Source organism: Oncorhynchus mykiss, chromosome 4 (assembly GCF_013265735.2).
Source record: "Oncorhynchus mykiss isolate Arlee chromosome 4, USDA_OmykA_1.1, whole genome shotgun sequence".
Lineage (NCBI taxonomy): Eukaryota > Metazoa > Chordata > Actinopteri > Salmoniformes > Salmonidae > Oncorhynchus > Oncorhynchus mykiss.
In genome coordinates, this window is record NC_048568.1 from 36,095,605 (window position 1) to 36,117,968 (window position 22,364).

At 45.3% G+C, this 22,364-nt stretch overlaps 1 protein-coding gene across 1 annotated transcript in view; it reads left to right on the forward strand.

Moving 5' to 3' along the window:
- Nucleotides 1-22,364, forward strand: part of LOC110522562 (forkhead box protein N3) — an 84,267-nt gene that overhangs the window by 56,509 nt on the left and 5,394 nt on the right. The window contains exons 4-5 of the mRNA XM_021601019.2: nucleotides 1,924-1,979; nucleotides 21,282-21,390. Coding sequence (XP_021456694.2) covers nucleotides 1,924-1,979; nucleotides 21,282-21,390 — 165 coding nt within the window. The remainder of the gene's footprint in view (nucleotides 1-1,923; nucleotides 1,980-21,281; nucleotides 21,391-22,364) is intronic.

Consider the following 22,364-nt stretch of genomic DNA (forward strand, 5'->3'; position numbering starts at 1 on the left):
CTAAAAGATCTGTTAAAAAAAGAGCCAATCGTTCGCGACCAACCCATCGCTAGCTGACGAGTCCCTTTAGCGGTCACTGGCATCTGGTGAGTGGCGCTGTTTTTTGTTGCAGCTAGCTTGCTGTTAGCTATCCTTAAAAAAAATATGACTGTGAAACATGGTTGCATTTAAACTTTAGATGACAGGTTAGTGAGATGGTGATGAAATGTATTTGCAATGGGAAGTGATGTTAATTTAATTTTGTAATGAAATTTTTTTGAAATTTTTTGTATAGTTCTGATTTTATGGGGCCTACTGAAGTGAATGGGCTGCTGATTCTTTAACATTATTTGATGCTGTGTGTGACTGCTGTTTCCTGTCTACCAGCCGTGTCTACAGTTGAAGTCGGAAGTTTAAATACACTTATGTTGCTGTCATTAAAACTCGAATTTCAACCACTCCACAAACTTCTTGTTAACAAACTATAGTTTTGGAAAGTTGGTTAGGACGTCTACTTTGTGCATGACAAGTAATTTTTCCAACAATTGTTTACAGACAGATTATTTCACTTATAATTCACTGTATCACAATTCCAGTGGGTCAGAAGTTTACATGCACTAAGTTGACTGTAACTATAAACAGCTTAAAAAAATCCAGGAAATTATGTCATGGCTGTAGAAGCTTCTGATAGGCTAATTGAAATCATTTTAGTCATCCTTGGGAGCAATTTCCAAACCCCTGAAGGTACCACGTTCATCTGTACAAACAATAGTACGGAAGTATAAACACCATGGGACCATGCAGCCGTCATACCACTCAAGAAGGAGACGCGTTCTGTCTCCTAGAGATGAACTTACTTTGGTGTGAAAAGTGGAAATCAATCCCAGAACAACAGCAAAGGACCTTGTGAAGATGCTGGAGGAAACGGGTTCAAAATAATCTATATCCACAGTAAAACGACATAACCACAGTCCTATATCGACATAACCTGAAAGGCCGCTCAGCAAGGAAGAAGCCACAGCACCAAAACCGCCATAAAAAAGACAGACTACGGTTTGCAACTGCACATGGGGACAAAGATCATACTTTTTTGGAGAAATGTCCTCTGGTCTGGTGAAACAAACATAGAACCTTTTGGCCATAATGACCATCGTTATGTTTGGAGGAAAAAGGGGGGAGCTTGCAAGCCGAAGAACACCATCCCAACCGTGAAGCACGGGGGTGGCATTATCATGTTTGGGGGTGCTTTGTTGCAGGAAGGACTGGTGCACTTCACAAAATAGATGGCTTCATGAGGCAGGAAAATTATGTGGATATATTGAAGCAACATCTTAAGAGATCACTCAGGAAGTTAAAGCTTGGTCGCAAATGGGTCTTCCAAATGGACAATGACCCCAAACATTGTTCCAAAGTTGTGGCAAAATGGCTTATTAAGGACAACCAAGTCAAGTTATTGGAGTGGCCATCACAAGCCCTGACCTCAATCCTATAGAAAATGTGTGGGCATAACTGAAAATGTAGGTGCGAGCAAGGAAGCCTACAAACCAGACTCAGTTACACAAGCTCTGTCAGGAGGAATAGGCATAAAAAAAGAACACAGGTGCAGAGAGGCGGGACATACGGACAGAACAGTGTTTCCTTGACATCGCTGGCTTTGTGACTGACAGGCGCCTGTCCTATCAATAGATCACTAGAAGATGTATATCGTTCATTCTAGCGGACAAGGGTACAGATTTTTCTGACAAGCGAATTCAAAAGATTAAATGAAAAGAATGCTAGTTATTTCATGAGGTGGAAAAGCGAAAACTGTATATAAGGCAGTACTTTTCACCATGGCCCTGGTAATACGGTGCAATTTCAGACGCACACTTTCTGTCTGTCTGAAGCAGCCTGCAGCAGAGCTTACATGACCACATGATTAACCATCTCTCTCTCTCTCCTCAGTCCTCTACTTTGGCCAAGGAGTCCCTTCTTCAGAAAGAATGGAGTTCTCTTACAAGGTAGGATACCATTCAGCATTGCTTTGTCTTTTTTGTGTGTCTGTATCCATCGCTCTCTCCCTCTCTTCCTCTCTCCCTCTCTCTTCCCCTCTCTCTCTCCCCTCTCTCTCTCCCCTCTCTCTCTGTCTCTGTCCCTCCCTGATTCTCTTTCTCTCTCTCTCTCTATCATCTCAGATGCCAACTCCTGTGTTTTCCGGAGTTCTGAATTATTTTTTAGAAGGCACCTTGAGAATACCAAGTGCTGCATCCTGACACTTGACAACATTCCAGAGGATGCTTCTGTTTGAGTGGGCATTTGAAAGTAAAACAATCTGATCTGAAGCTTGGGAAGGCATCCTGTGATTTTTTTTCCACCTCCACTTTATCTCTCTATCCCCCTCTCGCCTTTCTATCTCCCTTCACTTTCCATCACTTATCACTTTTTCCCCCTCCCTCCCTCCTTCTCCTCTCGCTCTCTCTCGCTCTCTCTCTCATTCCCATCCTCCTCATCACTTCTCTCTCTTTTCACTTTCTCTCCCTCTCCTTGACTTCCTCTCCCTCTCTCCTCCCTCTCTTTTGTCCCTTGTGGACTGGCTGGCAGTTTAAATGGACATTCAATCCCAATCACAATCTATTTTGAGAGTACAGTGGGACATCGGTGCTCTAAATGGAGGGAAATGGATACATTAGATGTCTGGTCCGTGTCCTCCATCCCCTCCACCACCATGCCTTGGCCGTGATAATGGATTAATGGTCAAGGAGCCCATGTAGAGAGTGTCTGAGGGGCCCGGCCTCCCTACAGACCTGCCTGTGACTGATGGGTCTAGGGGATGGGAGGGGTGAGGAGAATGGATAAAAATGTTGGGTAGATTGTTAACAGATAGCGAGAGAGAGAGGGAGGGTGATAAACAGGAAGAGAGACAGAGTGTTGAGACACAGTATAGTACAGTGGAGGCTACTCAGAGGAGGAAAGGGAGGACCATCCTCCACAGTGAATTTTCATTCCACCAATTCTGTTGAAAAACGTCTTAAAACTTTTTAAGGCTAGGGGGCACTATTTTCACGTCCGGATGAAAAGCGTGCCCAAAGTAAACTGCCTGCTACTCAGGCCCAGAAGCTAGGATATGCATACAATTGGTAGATTTGGATAGAAAACACTCAAAAGTTTCTAAAACCGTTATGTCTGTGAGTATAATTATGTCTGTGTGTATAACAGTACTTATTTGGCAGGCAAAACCCCGATGACAAACCAACCAGGAAAAACAAAAATTGAGGTCACTCTCCATTCAATGGGTTTCTATGTGGATCTAGATTTCTAAGATACTTGCTTGCATTTCCTATCGCTTCCACTAGAGTTCAACAGTCTTTAAAAATTGTTTGATGTTTTTCCTTTGAGAAATGAAGAAGTAGCCATTTCCTTTCTGGGAGTCGAGCCAAGTGTACTGTTGTGGTTGGGGCGCACGACCTGAAAGCTCGCTACACTTTGTTTTCATCCGGTATTGAACAGTTTATTCCGTCTTAAATTGTATCCATTATTTACGTTTAATAATACCTCAAGTTGGATTAGGAAAGTTGTTTGAAATGTTTGGATCAAGTTCAGGTAACTTATTAGATACTTTGTAGTCATGTTGCACGAGTTGGAACCGGTGTATTTTCTGAATCAAATGCGCCAAATAAATGGACATACAACGACGAAATTTATCGAACAAAAGGACCATTTGTGATGTTTAATGGACAAATTGGAGTGCCGACAGAAGAAGATCTTCAAAGGTAAGGCATGAATTATGTTGTTATTTCTGACTTTTGTGTCGCGCCTGGCGGGTTAAAATATGATTTTCATGTGTTTGTTTGATGGGGTGCTATCCTCAGCTAATAGCATGGTTTGCTTTCACCGTAAAGCCTTTTGGAAATCTGACACTGTGGCTGGATTAACAAGAACTTCATCTTAAAACCGGTGCATAACACTATGATTTATTATTATGAGTATTTCAGTTTTTGAATTTACCACGCTGCTCTTTCACCTGGGTGTTGTCAAATCAATCCCGTTAACGGGATTGGCTCACGAAGAGATCAGTAAGAATTTAAGCGGAAACAAACGGATCGAAATGGGGATAAACATACCAGAATTTGTCCAAAAGAAACTCTCATTTGCAACTGTTGATTACTAATGATTACACCCTAGATCAGCTAGATGCAGGCAAGAGTGTGCAAGTTGGTATTGAATTTGTGACCTACATTGTAAACATTCATTCATAGGCTATGTTGTAGCAACCTCATGATGGGTATTGGGAAAATGACAGTAGCCTAAACCTCTCGATGTTACATTGAACTGGGTGAATGGAATATGAACGACAGTCTTCCAATATGCTGTAATAGAGTAAAAGCCATGCTCATGAAAAAGAGAAGTGTCCTCCCTTTTCTTTAATGGCACTGACCACCACTGGTATAGTAGTGGACTAAGGACAGACACTATTACCCAAATTAAATTCCATTTAAGAAGCTTTATCGGCATGGAAAGTGTAAGAACTTACATTACGCTCTCTGCTCTCTATCCCAGTCCCACAGCTCACTATCCCAGAGTCACAGTTCACTATCCCAGTCCCACAGTTCACTATCCCAGTCCCACAGCTCACTATCCCAGTCCCACAGCTCACTATCCCAGAGTCACAGTTCACTATCCCAGTCCCACAGCTCACTATCCCAGTCCCACAGTTCACTATCCCAGTCCCACAGCTCACTATCCCAGACCCACAGCTCACTATCCCAGAGTCACAGCTCACTATCCCAGAGTAACAGCTCACTATCCCAGTCCCACAACTCACTATCCCAGTCCCACAGCTCACTATCCCAGAGTCACAGCTCACTATCCCAGTCCCACAGCTCACTATCCCAGAGTCACAGCTCACTATCCCATTCCCACAGCTCACTATCCCAGAGTCACAGCTCACTATCCCAGTTCCACAGCTCACAGTCTTGGCCTATTGGAAGTGTCTATGCTGAAATAATGTAATGTCTCTGCATCTCCTCCATTCTAGCCTTGTTCTCCAAGCTTATACAGTGTAGGTGACGTGTGACTGCTTTACGTTCCATCTCAAAATTATACAAGACCTGTGTAAGTTGAGTAACAACCCATTGTAATCCATACGGTATATGTAAAATAAAATAAAGTTGCACATTCCATAAGACAAACATTAACCTTTCTGGCGCAGGCGTTCCGCTAGCAACCCACCTCGACAACATCCGGTGAAATTGCAGAGCTCCAAATTCAAAATGCAGAAATAGTCATAATAAACATTCATAAAAATACAAGTGTTATACATCGGCTTAAAATTAACTTCTTGTTAATCCAGCCCCCTTGTCAGATTTCAAAAAGGCTTTACGGCGAAAGCATACCATGCGATTGTCTGAGGACACGCCCCGTGTACGAAAGCATACAAACATTTTCCAACCAAGTAGAGGAGTCACGAAAGTCAGAAACAGCAATACAATTAATCACTTACCTTTGAAGATCTTCATCTGGTTGCAGTCACAAGAGTCCCAGCTACACAATAAATGTTTGTTTTGTTCGATAAAGTCCCTCTTTATATCCCCAAAACTCAGTTTTGTTCGTGCGTTTTGTTCAGTAACCCACTGGCTCAAAGGAGATCAAAACATGCAGACGAATACACCCTAATAGTACCGGTAAAGTTCGTTGAAACATGTCAAATTATGTTTATAATTAATACTCAGGTTGTCAATTGTCAAAATAATCAATAATAATTTAGCCAAACAATAGCGCATTCAATAGAAAGGAAAAACAATGAACGGCGCACACTCGGTTACGTGCGCAAACCAGCACTGCATGATTCTACAGTCCACTGACAGAAAGGTCTCATTCTTCTTCATTTTTCAGAAAACAAGCTTGAAACCTAGTCTAGTGGAAGCCATAGGAACTGCAACATGGGTCCTAATCCATTAAATACTCAATAGGCATTCAATTGAAAACTACCCACATCAAAAAAATCCCACTTCCTGGATGGATTGTCCTCAGATTTACGCCTGCCACATAAAATCTGTTATAGTCACAGACATTATTTTTTAACTTCTTGGTGACAGGGGGGCAGTATTGAGTAGCTTGGATGAATAAGATGCCCAGAGTAAACTGCCTGCTACTCTGTCCCAGATGCTAATATATGCATATTACTAGTAGTATTGGATAGAAAAGACTCTAAAGTTTCTAAAACTGTTTGAATGATATCTGTGAGTATAACAGAACTCATATGGCTGGCGAAAACCTGAGACAAATCCAACCAGGAAGTGGGTTGAGGTTGGTAGTTTAATTTAAGTGATTGCCTATCCAATATCCTGTGTCTATGGGGCCAGATTGTACTTCCAAAGGTGTCAACAGTCTTTAGAAAGTTGTTTGAGGCTTCTATTGTTGAAGGGTGTCGAATAAGAGCTGTTTCAACAAGTGGACTAGGCTGAGGCCAATCAGTTGTTTACTTCTTTTTCCTCTGTAATGAATACGCTATTGTCCGGTTGGAATATTATTGAAGATTTATTATAAAAAGACACTAAGGATTGATTGTAAACATCGTTTGACATGTTTCTACAAACTGTAATGGAACTCTTTTGACTTTTTGTTTGGATTTTGCGCTTGCACATTGTGCCTTTGCAATAGTGAACTAAACGCGCAAACAAAATGGAGGTATTTGGACATAAATATGGACGTAATCGAACAAAACAAACATTTGTTGTGGAAGTGGGAGTCCTGGGTGTGCATTCCGATGAAGATCAGCAAAGGTAAGTGAAGATTTATAATGCTATTTATGACTTTTGTTGACTCCACAATTTGGTGGGTAACTGCATGGCTTGCTTTTGTGGCTGAACGCTGTTCTCAGATTATTGAATATTGTGCTTTTGCTGTAAAGCTTTTTTGAAATCTGACACAGCGGTTGCATTAAGAACAAGTTGATCTTTAATTCTATGTAAAACATGTATCTTTCATCAAAGTTTAAGATGAATATTTATGTTATTTGATGTGGCTCTCTGCAATTTCTCTGGATGTTTTGGAGGCATTTCTGAACATGGCGCCAATGTAAACTGAGGTTTTTGGATATACATATGAACTTGATCGAACAAAACATATATGTATTGTGTTACATTGAGTCCTGGGAATGTCATCTGATGAAGATCGTCAAAGGTTAGTGATTAATTTTATCTATATTTCTGCTTTTTGTGACACCTCTCTTTGGTTGGAAAATGGCTGAATGCTTTCTGTGACTAGTTGCTGACCTAACATAATGATATGTTCTGCTTTCGCCGAAAAGCGTTTTTGAAATCGGACACTGTGGTTGGATTAAAGAGAAGTGTATCTTTAAAATGATGTAAAATACTTGTATGGTTGAGGAATTTAAATTGAGATTTCTGTTGTTTTGAATTTGGCGCCCTGCAATTTCACTGGCTGTTGGCGAGGTGGGACGCTAGCGTCCCGAACTGTCCCAGAGAGGTTAACAGTGTTTGGAAGCTTTAGAGTGCTTTCTATCCAAATCTGCCAATTATATGCATATCCTAGCTTCTGGGCCTGAGTAGCAGTTTACTTTGGGCACGCTTCTCATCCAGACGTCGAAATACTGCCCCCAAGCCATAAGAAGTTTTAAGACACCTTCTTCTTCCCTAGTCCTTTTCAGCTGCAGCATACTGTAAATAGGAGTTAGAGTACTGTATTTTATATAGGAGTTCTGTGTTCTGTGAGTTCTGTGTTTTCTATAGGAGTTCTGTGATTTCTGTGTTTCATATAGGAGTTCTGCGTTCTGTGAGTTCTGTGTTTTATATAGGAGTTCTGTGTTCTGTGAGTTCTGTGTTTTCTATAGGAGTTCTGTGAGTTCTGTGTTTTATATAGGAGTTCTGCGTTCTGTGAGTTCTGTGTTTTATATAGGAGTTCTGTGTTTTCTATAGTTCTGTGAGTTCTCTGTTTTCTATAGGAGTTCTGTGAGTTCTGTGTTTTTTATAGGAGTTCTGTGTTCTGTGAGTTCTGTGTTTTATATAGGAGTTATGTGTTCTGTGAGTTCTGTCTTTTATATAGGAGTTCTGTGTTCTGTGAGTTATGTTTTATATAGGAGTTCTGTGTTCTGTGAGTTCTGTGTTTAATATAGGAGTTCTGTGTTTTCCTGGCAGCAGAAGTGTTTTGACTGAGAGAGAGGCCACTTTGAAATGGTTGCTTTCCCAAGGTCCGCTGGGAATGAACTTTAACCCTGAAATCTGGACACTGAGTCTGATCTCTTTTGGCTGCAGGCTCACACAAGCCAACACACACACACACACAGACTGAAACACACACACACAAGCAGGGAAGCACACTCACACACACGCTCACACACAGCAAGCCATGTGGAACAAATTTAAGAGTCTGAACATAAAGCACATGAAGGAACTAGTCATCTCTCTCTGGCTGAAGCTCTCTCTCTCTCTCACACACACACACTCTCTCTTTTTAGTTTTCTTGTATGCCCTATTCTCTGTCTTGGTATCCTGTCCAGAACTACTTGTCAGTGCTGTAAAAGTGGGGTATTTTCTCTCTCTTCTCTTGATAATGACAGGGTGTAAAGATAAAGTGTGTTGTCTCCCATCTCAGTTTACAGCATTGCTTCTCAGGGTTTATACATGCGGAGACCAACCAGCTCTCACAGTCTCACGTCAGAATTAGACGTTAATCCATTTTTCTCAAACGTCAAATTTCGGAGTTGTTCCACACATCCCTTTTTGAAGTGTTTAACCCCCGAAGGTCAATGTTAACAATCTAATTAGCATAATACAAAAAAAACAATTTAAAAAGGTCAGAAAGTATACTCTAAAATGGAGTAACTACTTTGTTTCCCTCATCAATCTACACACAATACCCCAGATTGACAGGTTTTAAGAATTTGGGGTAAACTGAAACTGAAATATCACATTTACTTAAGTATTCAGACCCTTGACTCAGTACTTTGTTGAAGCAGCTTTGGCAGCAATTATAGCCTCGAGTCTTCTTGGGTATGATGCTACAAGCTTGGCACACCTGTATTTGGGGAGTTTCTCCCAGTCTTCTCTGCAGATCCTCTCAAACTCTGTCAGGTTGGATGGGGAGCATCACTGCAAAGCTATTTTCGATCGGGTTCTAGTCTGGGCTCTGGCTGGGCCACTCATTGACATTCAGAGACTTGTCCCGAAGCCCCTCCTGCGTTGTCTTGGCTGTGTGCTTAGGGTCGTTGTCCTGTTGGAAGGTGAACCTTCACCCCAGTTAGAGGTCCTGAGCGCTGTGGAGCAGATTTTCATCTGGGATCTCTCTGTACTTTTCTCCGTTCATCTTTCCCTCGATCGTGACTTGTCTCCCAGTCCCTGCCATTAAAAAACATCCCCACAGCATGATCCTGCCACCACCATGCTTCACCGTAGGGATGGTGCCATGTTTCCTCCAGACAGGACACATGGCATTCAGGCCAAAGAGTTCAATCTTGGTTTCATCAGACCAGAGAATCTTGTTTCTCATGGTCTGAGAGTCTTTAGGTGCATTTTGGCAAACTCCAAGCGGGCTGTCATGTGCCTTTTACTGAGGAGTGGCTTCCTTCTGGCCACTCTACAATAAAGGCCTGGTTGGTGGAGTGCTGCAGAGGTGGTTGTCCTTCTGGAAGGTTCTCCCATCTCCACAGAGGAACTCTGGAGCTCTGTTAGAGGGACCATCGGGTTCTTGGTCACCTCCCTGACCAAGGCCCTTCTACCCCGATTACTCAGTTTAGCCGGGCGGCCTGCTCTAGGAAGAGTCTTGGTTGTTCCAAACTTCTTCCATTTAAGAATGATAGAGGCCACTGTGTTCTTGGGGACCTTCAATGCTGAATTATTTTTTTGGTACGCTTCCCCAGATCTGTGTCTCGACACAATCCGGTCTCGGAGCTCTACGGACAATTCCTTCAACCTCATGGCTTGGTTTTTGCTTTGACATGCACTGTCAACTGGGTTCCCAAGGGCTCCAGAGTGGCACAGTGGTCTAAGGCACTGCATCTCAGAGCAAAGAGGCGCCACTACAGTCCTTGGTTTGAATCCAGGCTGTTTCACATCCAGCTGTGATTTGGAGTCCCATAGGGCAGCACACAATTTGCACTGCGTCATCCGGTTTTGGCTGGGGTAGGTCGTCATTGTAAGTAAGAATTTGCCAAGTTAAATAAAGATAATAAAAAAAAAACAGTGGGACCTTATAAAGACAGGTGTCTGCCTTTCTGAAGCGTGTCCAATCAATTGAATTCACCACAGGTGGACTCCAATCAAGTCTTAATTTAACTAGGCAAGTCAGTTAAGAATAAATTATTGGGGCAAAACGACAGATTTGTACCTTGTCAGCTCGGGGATTAAATCTAGCAACCTTTCAGGTACTGTCCAACGCTCTAACCACTAGGATACCTGCCTTGTTGTGTGTAGATTGATGAGAAAAATCAATAATGTAATCCATTTTGGAATGAGGTTGTAATGTAACAAAACATGGACAATTGTAAGAGGTCAGAATCGTTTCAGAATATTTAGTTTGGACTGTTTAGTGCCAGAAATAAGGGGTAAAAAAAACGGTTTTAAAAAAGTGTGTGTATATATATATATATATATATATATATATATATATATATATATTTATTTGATAATATCTAGAATCAGTTATTCAATGAGTTTGTGTGGGCTTGTCACGGTTTTCTTGATGAGAAGGAGAGTCGGACCAAAATGCAGCGTGTAGATTGCGATCCATGTTTTAATGAACAAACGTAAAACACGAATCAATGCAAACACTACAAAATAAAGAACGTGATGAACGTAACGAAAACCTAAAACAGCCTATCTGGTGAAAAACACATAGACAGGAACAATCACCCACAAACACACAGTGAAACCCAGGCTACCTAAATATGGTTCCCAATCAGAGACAATGACGAACACCTGCCTCTGACTGAGAACCATATCAGGCTGAACATAGAAATAGACAAACAAGACATGAAACATAGAATACCCACTCAGATCACACCCTGACCAATCAAAACATAGAAAATACAAAGTAAACTATGGTCAGGGCGTGACAGTACCCCCCCCCCAAGGTGCGGACTCCGGCCGCAAAACCTGAACCTATAGGGGAGGGTCTGGGTGGGCATCTGTCCGCGGTGGCGGCTCTGGCACTGGACGTGGACCCCACTCCATGACAGTTTTAACCCCCCTCCTAAACGTCCCTAAATAGGTTACCCACCACAATGATAACATGGGACAGAGGGACAGCTCGGGACAGAGGTAACTCGGGACAGATGGGTAGCTCAGCACTGAGAGGAAGCTCAGCACTGAGAAGAAGCTCAGCACTGAGAAGAAGCCCAGGCAGGTAGTAGAAACTACCAGAACCTGGCTGGCTGGCGGTTTCAGCAGATCCTGGTCGACTAGCAGATCTGGAAGAATCTGGTCGACTGGCGGATCTGGGAGAATCTGGTCGACTGGCGGATCTGGGAGAATCTGGTCGACTGGCGGATCTGGGAGAATCTGGTCGACTGGCGGATCTGGGAGAATCTGGTCGACTGGCGGATCTGGGAGAATCTGGTCGACTGGCGGATCTGGGAGAATCTGGTCGACTGGCAGATCTGGGAGAGTCTGGTCGACTGGCGGATCTGGGAGAGTCTGGACGACTGGCGGATCTGAGAGAGTCTGGACGACTGGCGGATCTGGAAGAGTCTGGTCGACTGGCAGATCTGGAAAAGTCTGGTCGACTGGCAGATCTGGAAGAGTCTGGTCGACTGGCAGATCTGGAAGAGTCTGGACGAGTGGCAGATCTGGAAGAGTCTGGACGACTGTCAGATCTGGAAGAGTCTGGACGACTGTCAGATCTGGAAGAGTCTGGACGACTGTCAGATCTGGAAGAGTCTGGACGACTGTCAGATCTGGAAGAGTCTGGACGACTGTCAGATCTGGAAGAGTCTGGACGACTGTCAGATCTGGAAGAGTCTGGACGACTGTCAGATCTGGAAGAGTCTGGACGACTGTCAGATCTGGAAGAGTCTGGACGACTGTCAGATCTGGAAGAGTCTGGACGACTGTCAAATCTGGAAGAGTCTGGACGACGGGCAGATCTGGAAGAGTCTGGACGACGGGCAGATCTGGAAGAGTCTGGACGACGGGCAGATCTGGAAGAGTCTGGACGACTGGCAGATCTGGAAGAGTCTGGTCGACTGGCAGATCTGGAAGAGTCTGGTCGACTGGCAGATCTGGAAGAGTCTGGACGATTGGCAGATCTGGAAGAGTCTGGACGACTGGCAGATCTGGAAGAGTCTGGACGACTGGCAGATCTGGAAGAGTCTGGACGACGGGCAGATCTGGAAGAGTCTGGTCGACTGGCAGCTCTGGAAGAGTCTGGTCGACTGGCAGCTCTGGAAGAGTCTGGTCGACCGGCAGATCTGGGAGAGTCTGGTCGACCGGCAGATCTAGGAGAGTCTGGTCGACCGGCAGATCTGGGAGAGTCTGGTCGACCGGCAGATCTGGCTGCTCCATGCTGACTGGCTGCTCAATACTGACTGGCAGCTCTGGCTGCTCCATGCTGACTGGCAGCTCCATGCCGACTGGCAGCTCTGGCTGCTCCATGCTGACTGGCTGCTCCATGCTGACTGGCGGCTCTGGCTGCTCCATACTGACTGGCAGCTCCATGCCGACTGGCAGCTCCAGCTGCTCCATGCTGACTGGCTGCTCAATGCTGACTGGCGGCCCTGGCTGCTCCATGCTAACTGGCAGCTCTGGCGGCTCCTTGCAGACTGGCAGCTCTGGCGGCTCCTTGCAGACTGGCAGCTCTGGCGGCTCCTTGCAGACTGGCAGCTCTGGCGGCTCCTTGCAGACTGGCAGCTTTTGCGGCATCCTGCAGACAGGCAGCTCTGGCGGCTCCTTGGAGACTGGCAGCTCCATGCAGACTGACAGCTCCTTGCAGGCTGGCAGCTCCTTGCAGGCTGGCAGCTCCTTGCAGACTGGCAGCTCTTTGCAGACTGGCAGCTCCTTGCAGACTGGCAGCTCCTTGCAGACTGGCAGCTCCTTGCAGACTGGCAGCTCTGGCTGCTTCATGTAGACTGACAGCTCTGGCTGCTCCTTGCAAACTGACAGCTCGGGCTGCTTCATGCAGACGGACAGCTCAGGCTGCTCCATGCAGACTGACAGCTCAGGCTGCTCCATGCAGACTGACAGCTCCTTGCAGGCTGGCAGCTCCTTGCAGACTGGCAGCTCCTTGCAGACTGGCAGCTCCTTGCAGGCTGGCAGCTCCTTGCAGGCTGGCAGCTCCTTGCAGGCTGGCAGCTTTAGCGGCATCCTGCAGACAGGCAGCTCTGGCGGCTCCTTGCAGACTGGCAGCTCCTTGCAGGCTGGCAGCTCCTTGCAGACTGGCAGCTCCTTGCAGACTGGCAGCTCCTTGCAGACTGGCAGCTCCTTGCAGACTGGCAGCTCCTTGCAGACTGGCAGCTCTGGCTGCTTCATGTAGACTGACAGTTCTGGCTGCTCCTTGCAAACTGACAGCTCAGGCTGCTCCATGCAGACGGACAGCTCAGGCTGCTCCATGCAGACTGACAGCTCAGGCTGCTCCATGCAGACTGACAGCTCCTTGCAGACTGGCAGCTCCTTGCAGACTGGCAGCTCATTGCAGACTGGCAGCTCGGGCTGCTTCATGCAGACTGGCAGTTCTGGCTGCGCTGAACAGGCGGGAGACTCCGACAGCGCAGGAGAGGAGAGAGGCTCCGGCTGAGCTGAACAGGCGGGAGATTCCGGCAGCGCAGGAGAGCAGAAAGGCTCTGGCTGCGCTGAACAGGCGGGAGACTCCGGCAGCGCAGGAGAGTAGAAAGGCTCTGGCTGCGCTGAACAGTCGGGAGACTCCGATAGCGCAGTAGAGAAGAGAGGCTCTGGCTGCGCTGAACAGGCGGGAGACTCCGGCAGCGCAGGAGAGGAGAGAGGCTCTAGCTGCGCTGAACAGGCGGAAGACTCCGATAGCGCATGAGATGAGAGAGGCTCTGGTTGCGCTGAACAGGCGAGGCGCACTGTAGGCCTGATGCATAGTGCTGGCACAGGACGTGCAAGGCTAGGGATGGGCACAGGAGGCCTGATGCGTGAGACTGGAACCAACTTCACCAGCCGACTAAAACGGACCTCAGGACGAGTATGGAGCGCTAACCCAGGTGCCATCAAATCCCTGACACGTTCCGTCAGGCGAATTCTATGCAAAATGCACCAACACAGCAACTCCCTCATTTCTCTCTCCTCCAATTTCCCCATTAACTCCTTCACAGTCTCTGTTTCACTCACCTCCAACACCGGCTCTGGTTCTGCTCTCCTTGGCTCCTCACGATAAACAGGGAGAGTTGGCTCAGGTCTGGCTCCTGACTCTGCCACACTCTCCCTGAGCCCCCCCCCAAGAAATTTTTTGGGCTGACTATGGGGCCTCCGTCCGCGCCGCCTTGCTTGCTTCGCAAACTCCATTCTCCTATATCCTTCCGCGCACTGCTCCATCGAATCCCAGGCGGGCTCCGGCACTCTCCCTGGGTCGGCCGCCCACCTGTCGATCTCCTCCCAAGTCGTATACTCCATACTGCACTCCTCTTTGGGCTGCTCCTGTTGTTTCTTCTCCCGCTGCACCTTTGGGCGGCTACACTCCCCTGGTTTAGCCCAGGGTCCTCTCCCGTCGAGGATTTCCTCCCATGTCCAGAAATCCTTATTGCGCATCTCCTCGCGCTGCTCCTGCCTGTTGACACGCTGCTTGGTCCTTTTGTGGTGGGTGATTCTGTCACGGTTTTCTTGATGAGAAGGAGAGTCGGACCAAAATGCAGCGTGTAGATTGCGATCCATGTTTTAATGAACAAACGTAAAACACGAATCAATGCAAACACTACAAAATAAAGAACGTGATGAACGTAACGAAAACCTAAAACAGCCTATCTGGTGAAAAACACATAGACAGGAACAATCACCCACAAACACACAGTGAAACCCAGGCTACCTAAATATGGTTCCCAATCAGAGACAATGACGAACACCTGCCTCTGACTGAGAACCATATCAGGCTGAACATAGAAATAGACAAACAAGACATGAAACATAGAATACCCACTCAGATCACACCCTGACCAATCAAAACATAGAAAATACAAAGTAAACTATGGTCAGGGCGTGACAGGGCTAATAGTCCTGTCCTGCTAAGCATTCAAAATGTAATGAGTACTTTTGGGTGTAAGGGAAAATGTATGGAGTAAAAAGTACATTCTTATCTTTCGGAATGTAGTGAAGTAAAAGTTGTGAAAAAGATACCCAAAAACAACTTAAGTAGAGATTTAAAATGTTTTTACAGAAATACTTTAGGCCAGGCAAAGCAAGGCCAGGGTTTGGGTTAGGCCAGGCCAGGCATACTGTGTCTACCTAGTGTAAACAGGATCTGTCGGGCAGCCTCCCAAATAGCACTCTACTCCCAAATAGCACTCTAGCACCCTATATTATTCTAAATAGCACCCTGTTCCCTATATTCTTCCAAATAGCACCCTTTTCCCTATATTATTCTAAATAGCACCTTGTTCCCTATATTCTTCCAAATAGCACCCTTTTCCCTATATTATTCCAAATAGCACCCTGTTCCCTATATTATCCTAAATAGCACCCTATATTATTCCAAATAGCACCCTTTTCCCTATATTCTTCCAAATAGCACACTTTTCCCTATATTCTTCCAAATAGCACCCTGTTCCCTATATTATCCCAAATAGCACCCTGCTCCCTATATTCTCCCAAATAGCACCCTGTTCCCTATATTCTTCTAAATAGCACCCTGTTCCCTATATTCTTCCAAATAGCACCCTGTTCCCTATATTATCCCAAATAGCACCCTGTTCCCTATATTCTTCCAAATAGCACCCTTTTCCCTATATTCTTCCAAATAGCACCCTGTTCCCTATATTATCCCAAATAGCACCCTGTTCCCTATATTCTCCCAAAGGTAGTAAAGGGAAAAGGGTGCCATTTGAGACGCTGGCTCAGAGTTATTTCCTGCCTCTCCTTCGCTGTAGCATGATCTACCACTGTGTGGCATGTGGAATGGGAGCGGTCACCACGGCAACGGAAAGCCTTGCCCACCACCGGAGCGAGAGAGAGAGAGCAGAAAATGGGGAGGGAAGGAGAGAGGGGAATGTTAACCCAGAGAGACATAGGTACATACTGGCACACACACACACACACACACAGCGAGTGATCAAGATTACAATGGAGACAGAGTGCAGGCAGGTAGGCAGGTAGGGATGTAGACAGGCAAGCAGGGATGCAGGCAGGGATGTAGACAGGCAAGCAGGGATGCAGGCAGGAAGTTAGGCTGGCATGCAGGAAGGCAGGTAGGGATGTAGGCAGGCAAGCAGGGATGCAGGCAGGCAGGAAGGCAGGAAGTTAGGCTGGCATGCGGGATTTACTGAGAAGGTTAACAGGAGCAGCATTACCAACATTATAGTCACACCCAGATTACAAGTGAGCGAGATTACAATGGAGACAGTGTGCAGGCAGACAAGGATGCAGGCAGGCAGGGATTCAGTTAGGCAAGTAGGCAGGCAGGGATTCAGTTAGGCAAGTAGGCAGGCACGCAAGGACTTACTGATAAGGAGCCGCATTACCAGTATTATAGTTAGCCCCACAACCAGAGTCAATAGGATTAACATGGATAGTCTTCAGTTCTAACTCAGAAGCTAATAGAATTAGACGACACACACAGCTAGAAACACAGTCACATACAGTACCTTGTGGAAAGAGAAACACAGTCATATACAGTACCTTGTGGAAAGAGAAACACAGTCATATACAGTACCTTGTGGAAAGAGAAAAACACAGTCATATACAGTACCTTGTGGAAAGAGAAGCACAGTCATATACAGTACCTTGTGGAAAGAGAAGCACAGTCATATACAGTATCTTGTGGAAAGAGAAGCACAGTCATATACAGTACCTTGTGGAAAGAGAAACACAGTCATATACAGTACCCTGTGGAAAGAGAAAAACAGATGGGTTACATCTTAGTGCTGTGCTGTGATGAGATAGTGGCAGACCACATTTGTGATGTAACATGCTGTCTACAACATGCTGTCTACAACATGCTGTCTACAACATGCTGTCTACAACATGCTGTCCTACAACATGCTGTCCTACAACATGCTGTCTACAACATGCTGTCTACAACATGCTGTCTACAACATGCTGTCTACAACATGCTGTCCTACAACATGCTGTCTACAACATGCTGTCCTACAACATGCTGTCTACAACATGCTGTCTACAACATGCTGTCTACAACATGCTGTCCTACAACATGCTGTCCTACAACATGCTGTCTACAACATGCTGTCTACAACATGCTGTCGTAGGCTAAATCAAAAGCAAATGTTGGTCATCAGTGTGTACGGTTATACACCCACAATAATATGATGATTGTGAATAGCCAGATGAATATAAAAGTTACATTTAAATGTTTACATGCGTTTCAAGAACTACAATTTTCCTTCTAATCCTGTTTACACGGACAAATCTGATATCAGGCCCCCTGATGAGACTTTTATGAATGCTGAAAATCGGCAATCGAAATAAACATTCTACCACAGCGACGATGATATTTGTTGCGAAGCCTAAAACTGTTTCTAAGATGAATACTTTGAGTTTTTCCGAACTCACTTCACTCGCGTCAAAGAAGGAAACTCGTGCTGCTCATGCTAGCACATGTGCAGATCAAATACACCGATGTCATTCTGATTAAGGAATTTACACCTTGTAATAATTTGAAAGATTGCCAGGTGTTGTATTCAGCGTATGCTTACTTTGATGATGATCTTACGCTGATGAAGATAAGCAGAGTAAGTTGTTTACATGACTAACGCCATACTTGGCCTTCTGCCATAATTGTTTTTTTATCGAGTTATTAGTGTGCATGTAAACATACTAATTTCTGAAAAGCACACTGACCCCCGGAGATCCAGAGAGAGATGTGGATGACAGCTGTTTTACTGAACTGAACTGGAGATTCTGTGATGAGATGAGCTGAGCAGCCAGGTTCAAATCAAATCAAATGTATTTGTCACATACACATGGTTAGCAGATGTTAATGCGAGTGTAGCGAAATGCTTGTGCTTCTAGTTCCGACAATGCAGTAATAACCAACGAGTAAGCTAACCTAACAATTCCAAAACTACTACCTTGTACACACAAGTGTAAAGGGATAAAGAATATGTACATAAATATATATGAATGAGTGATGGTACAGAGCGGCATAGGCAAGATGCAGTAGATGGTATCGAGTACAGTATATACATGTGAGATGAGTTATGTAGGGTATGTAAACAAAGTGGCATAGTTTAAAGTGGCTAGTGATACATGTAATACATAAAGATGCAGTAGATGATATAGAGTACAGTATATACATATACATATGAGATGAATAATGTAGGGTATGTAAACATATTAAGTAGCATTGTTTAGTGGCTAGTGATATATTTTACATCAATTTCCATCAATTCACATTATTAAAGTGGCTGGAATGAGTCAGTGTTTTGGCAGCAGCCACTCAATGTTAGTGGTGGCTGTTTAACAGTCTGATGGCCTTGAGATATAAGCTGTTTTTCAGTCTCTCGGTCCCTGCTTTGATGCACCTGTACTGACCTCGCCTTCTGGATGATAGCGGGGTGAACAGGCAGTGGCTCGGGTGGTTGTTGTCCTTGATGATTTTATGGCCTTCCTGTGACATCGGGTGGTGTAGGTGTCCTGGAGGGCAGGTAGTTTGCCCCCGGTGATGCGTTGTGCTGACCTCACTACCCTCTGGAGAGCCTTATGGTTGTGGGCGGAGCAGTTGCCGTACCAGGTGGTGATACACCCCGACAGGATGCTCTCGATTGTGCATCTGTAGAAGTTTGTGAGTGCTTTTGGTGACAAGCCGATTTTCTTCAGCCTCCTGAGGTTGAAGAGGCGCTGCTGCACTTTCTTCACGACGCTGTCTGTGTGGGTGGACCAATTCAGTTTGTCCGTGATGTGTACGCCGAGGAACTTAAAACTTACTACCCTCTCCACTACTGTCCCATCGATGTGGATAGGGTGGTGCTCCCTCTGCTGTTTCCTGAAGTCCACAATCATCTCCTTTGTTTTGTTGACGTTGAGTGTGAGGTTATTTTCCTGACACCACACTCCGAGGGCCCTCACCTCTTCCCTGTAGGCCGTCTCGACGTTGTTGGTAATCAAGCCTACCACTGTAGTGTCGTCCGCAAACTTGATGATTGAGTTGGAGGTGTGCATGGCCACGCAGTCGTGGGTGAACAGGGAGTACAGGAGAGGGCTCAGAACGCACCCTTGTGGGGCCCCAGTGTTGAGGATCAGCAGGGTGGAGATGTTGTTACCTACCCTCACCACCTAGGAGCGGCCCATCAGGAAGTCCAGTACCCAGTTGTACACGCCCAATTTTTCAGTTTTTGATTTGTTAAAAAAGTTTGAAATATCCAATAAATGTCGTTCCACTTCATGATTGTGTCCCACTTGTTGTTGATTCTTCACAAAAAAATACAGTTTTATATCTTTATGTTTGAAGCCTGAAATGTGGCAAAAGGTCGCAAAGTTCAAGGGGGCCGAATACTTTCGCAAGGCACTGTATATCTCCCTCACCAACTTCTAACATCAGCTATCTGAGCAGCTTACCAAATGCTGCAGCTCATCTGTAAATAGCCCATCCAATTACCAACTACCTACCTACCTTATCCTCATTTTAATGTACCCTTTTTGTTATTTTGCACACCAGTATTTCTACTTGCACATCATCATGTGCACATCTATCACTCCAGTGTTAATTTGCTAAATTGTAATTACTTCGCTACTGTTAGCCTATTTATTGCCTTACCTCCTTACTCCATTTGAACACACTGTATATAGATTTTACTATTGTGTTCTTGACTGTACATTTGTTTATCCCATGTCTAACTCTGTGTTGTTGTATGTGTCGAACTGCTTTGCTTTATCTTGGCCAGGTCACAGTTGTAAATGAGAACTTGTTCTCAACTGGTCTACCTGGTTAAGTAAAGGTGAAATATATATATTTTTTACAAACCCCCCCCCCCCACACACACACACAAAGCCCCCATCCCACACACACAACCCCTCCTCACCCCCTCCTCACACACACACACAACCCCCCTATCCCACAAACACAACACCCCACACACACACAATCTCCCCCCTCCACACACACAATTGCCCCCTCGCCTCACATACAATCCCCCCCCACACACAACCCCCCCTTCACACACACACACAACCCCCCCATCCCCTCCCCACACAGTCGTCGTCCCCCCCCCCCCCAACACACACACGTCAAGGTATAGCTACATCCAAATATCAACAGCCTGTGTGCGTTAACATCAACAAAATGCTGAGACCTGTGATTCTGCTAACCTCAGCCGTTGGGCGGCATTTAGCCTAGTGGTTAGAGCGTTGGGCCCCTGAGCAAGGAAGTTAACCCACTGTTCCACGGGCGCCAAAGACGTGGATGTCGATTAAGGCATTCCCCTGCACCTCTGATTCAGAGGGGTTGGGTTAAATGCGGAAGACATGTTTCAGTTGAAGGCATTCAGTTGTACAACTGACTTCCCATTTGATGGGATGGATTGAGCCGTCCAGCAGAGGTTGTTAATTTAATGATTCTCTAGCGGGCTTAACTAATTTAGGACAGTTGCTCGCTTATATAAGCCTCTTCTCTCCCATCAATACCACTCTGCTGGACTATTCGCAGAACCAATGAATAATCAGTGAACTGATCCCAGGTCCTTCTTAGGTGTATAGGCTACCTTGTGATTCTGGCTTCTTATTCATTATTTCTCTACAGTGAATTCGGGGAGTAGCCCAGACCAGTCAATCCAACACCTTAGCCATTTACGACAATGTTGCTATGTGTTTACGACAATGTTGCTCTATGGAACTTAACAATTATTAAACAACTTTGTGTTGTATGTGTGTGTTCTGTGTATAGATGCATGCATGTGTATTTGTGTGCATTTCTGTGTGTGTGTGTGTGTGTGCGTGTGTGTGTGTGTGTGTGTGTGTGTGTGTGTGTGTGTGTGTGTGTGTGTGTGTGTGTGTGTGTGTGTGTGTGTGTGTGTGTGTGTGTATTCGGAGAAGGAGGTGTTTCTGTACCCTTGAGTTCCATGCATACAGGAACCTTTCAAACGTTTGCATCCTTTTGTGTGTGTGTGTTTTCTTGTGCACACTAGCGTCTGTTGGCGTGTATTTGTTGGTGTGTCCCTATGTAAATCCTTGTGTCTCCTCCTCTGTCTGTAGTTTCTCAAGGCGTGATCCAAAATGGGGCCTGCGTCAGGAGCCATTGTCTGTTTCCTGTCATCCGACCCCTACCCATTAGCCCCGTGGGCAGAAGGACCACTGCGATAAGGTCAGTGAGCCTGTCGATCAAATGTTGGATTATGACGTATGGCTGCACCTGGAGTACACACACACTCACCCCCCCCCACCTTCCCAAAAGTATTTTTCCACCGTTTACCATTCACATAATCACATATTCATTTGTTTTATTACTATTATACTACAAATTAAACCACCACACAAAGGTTTTTGGTATTTTATTCTGTTTAGTACAGTACTACATGTTGAGTTCAGTCTTACACTGTATCCAAAATGGCACCCTTTTCCCTAAGGGCCCTGGTCAAAAGTAGTAAACTATATAGGGAATATAGTGCTATTTGTAAGTCTTATCACAACCAGGTGTGTTTCTACAGCCATCACACTGGTTTATTCCTGTGAAGAGCCTGGTGATTCAGAGAAGCTTTAGGAACAGGCCTGGACATGCTTATCCATCATGGGAGCATGAGATCATGAAAGGACACAAACACACACACACACACACACACACACACACACACACGGATGCACACACACGCACACACACACACATGAATGCACACACACGCACACCATGTCATGAATTAAACATCTCCACTGACAGGGCAGCAGCTCATATAAGGTATGCATGGAATATTTCATCATTTAGAGGATGGTATGTCCTTCCTATGAGATATTAATGCTGCCAGACTGTCCTGCTAAAGGAAAATGAGGTCCAGTCTGAGCGAGGGGTTTGCTGTGGTGTGGACGGACGGAGGGAGTACTTTAATTTATTTATCACGCGATGCTCTGATCAGCTTTTATGGTATATCAAATGTACTATTGTAATGACACAGTAACTATACAGAAATACACCATAGATACAAAAGTATGTGGACACCCCTTCAAATTAGTGGGTCTGGCTATTTCAGCCACACCTGTTGCTGACAGGCGTATACAATTGAGCACAGTCATGGCAGTAGAATGGCCTTACTGAAGAGCTCAATGACTTTCAACGTGGCACAGTCA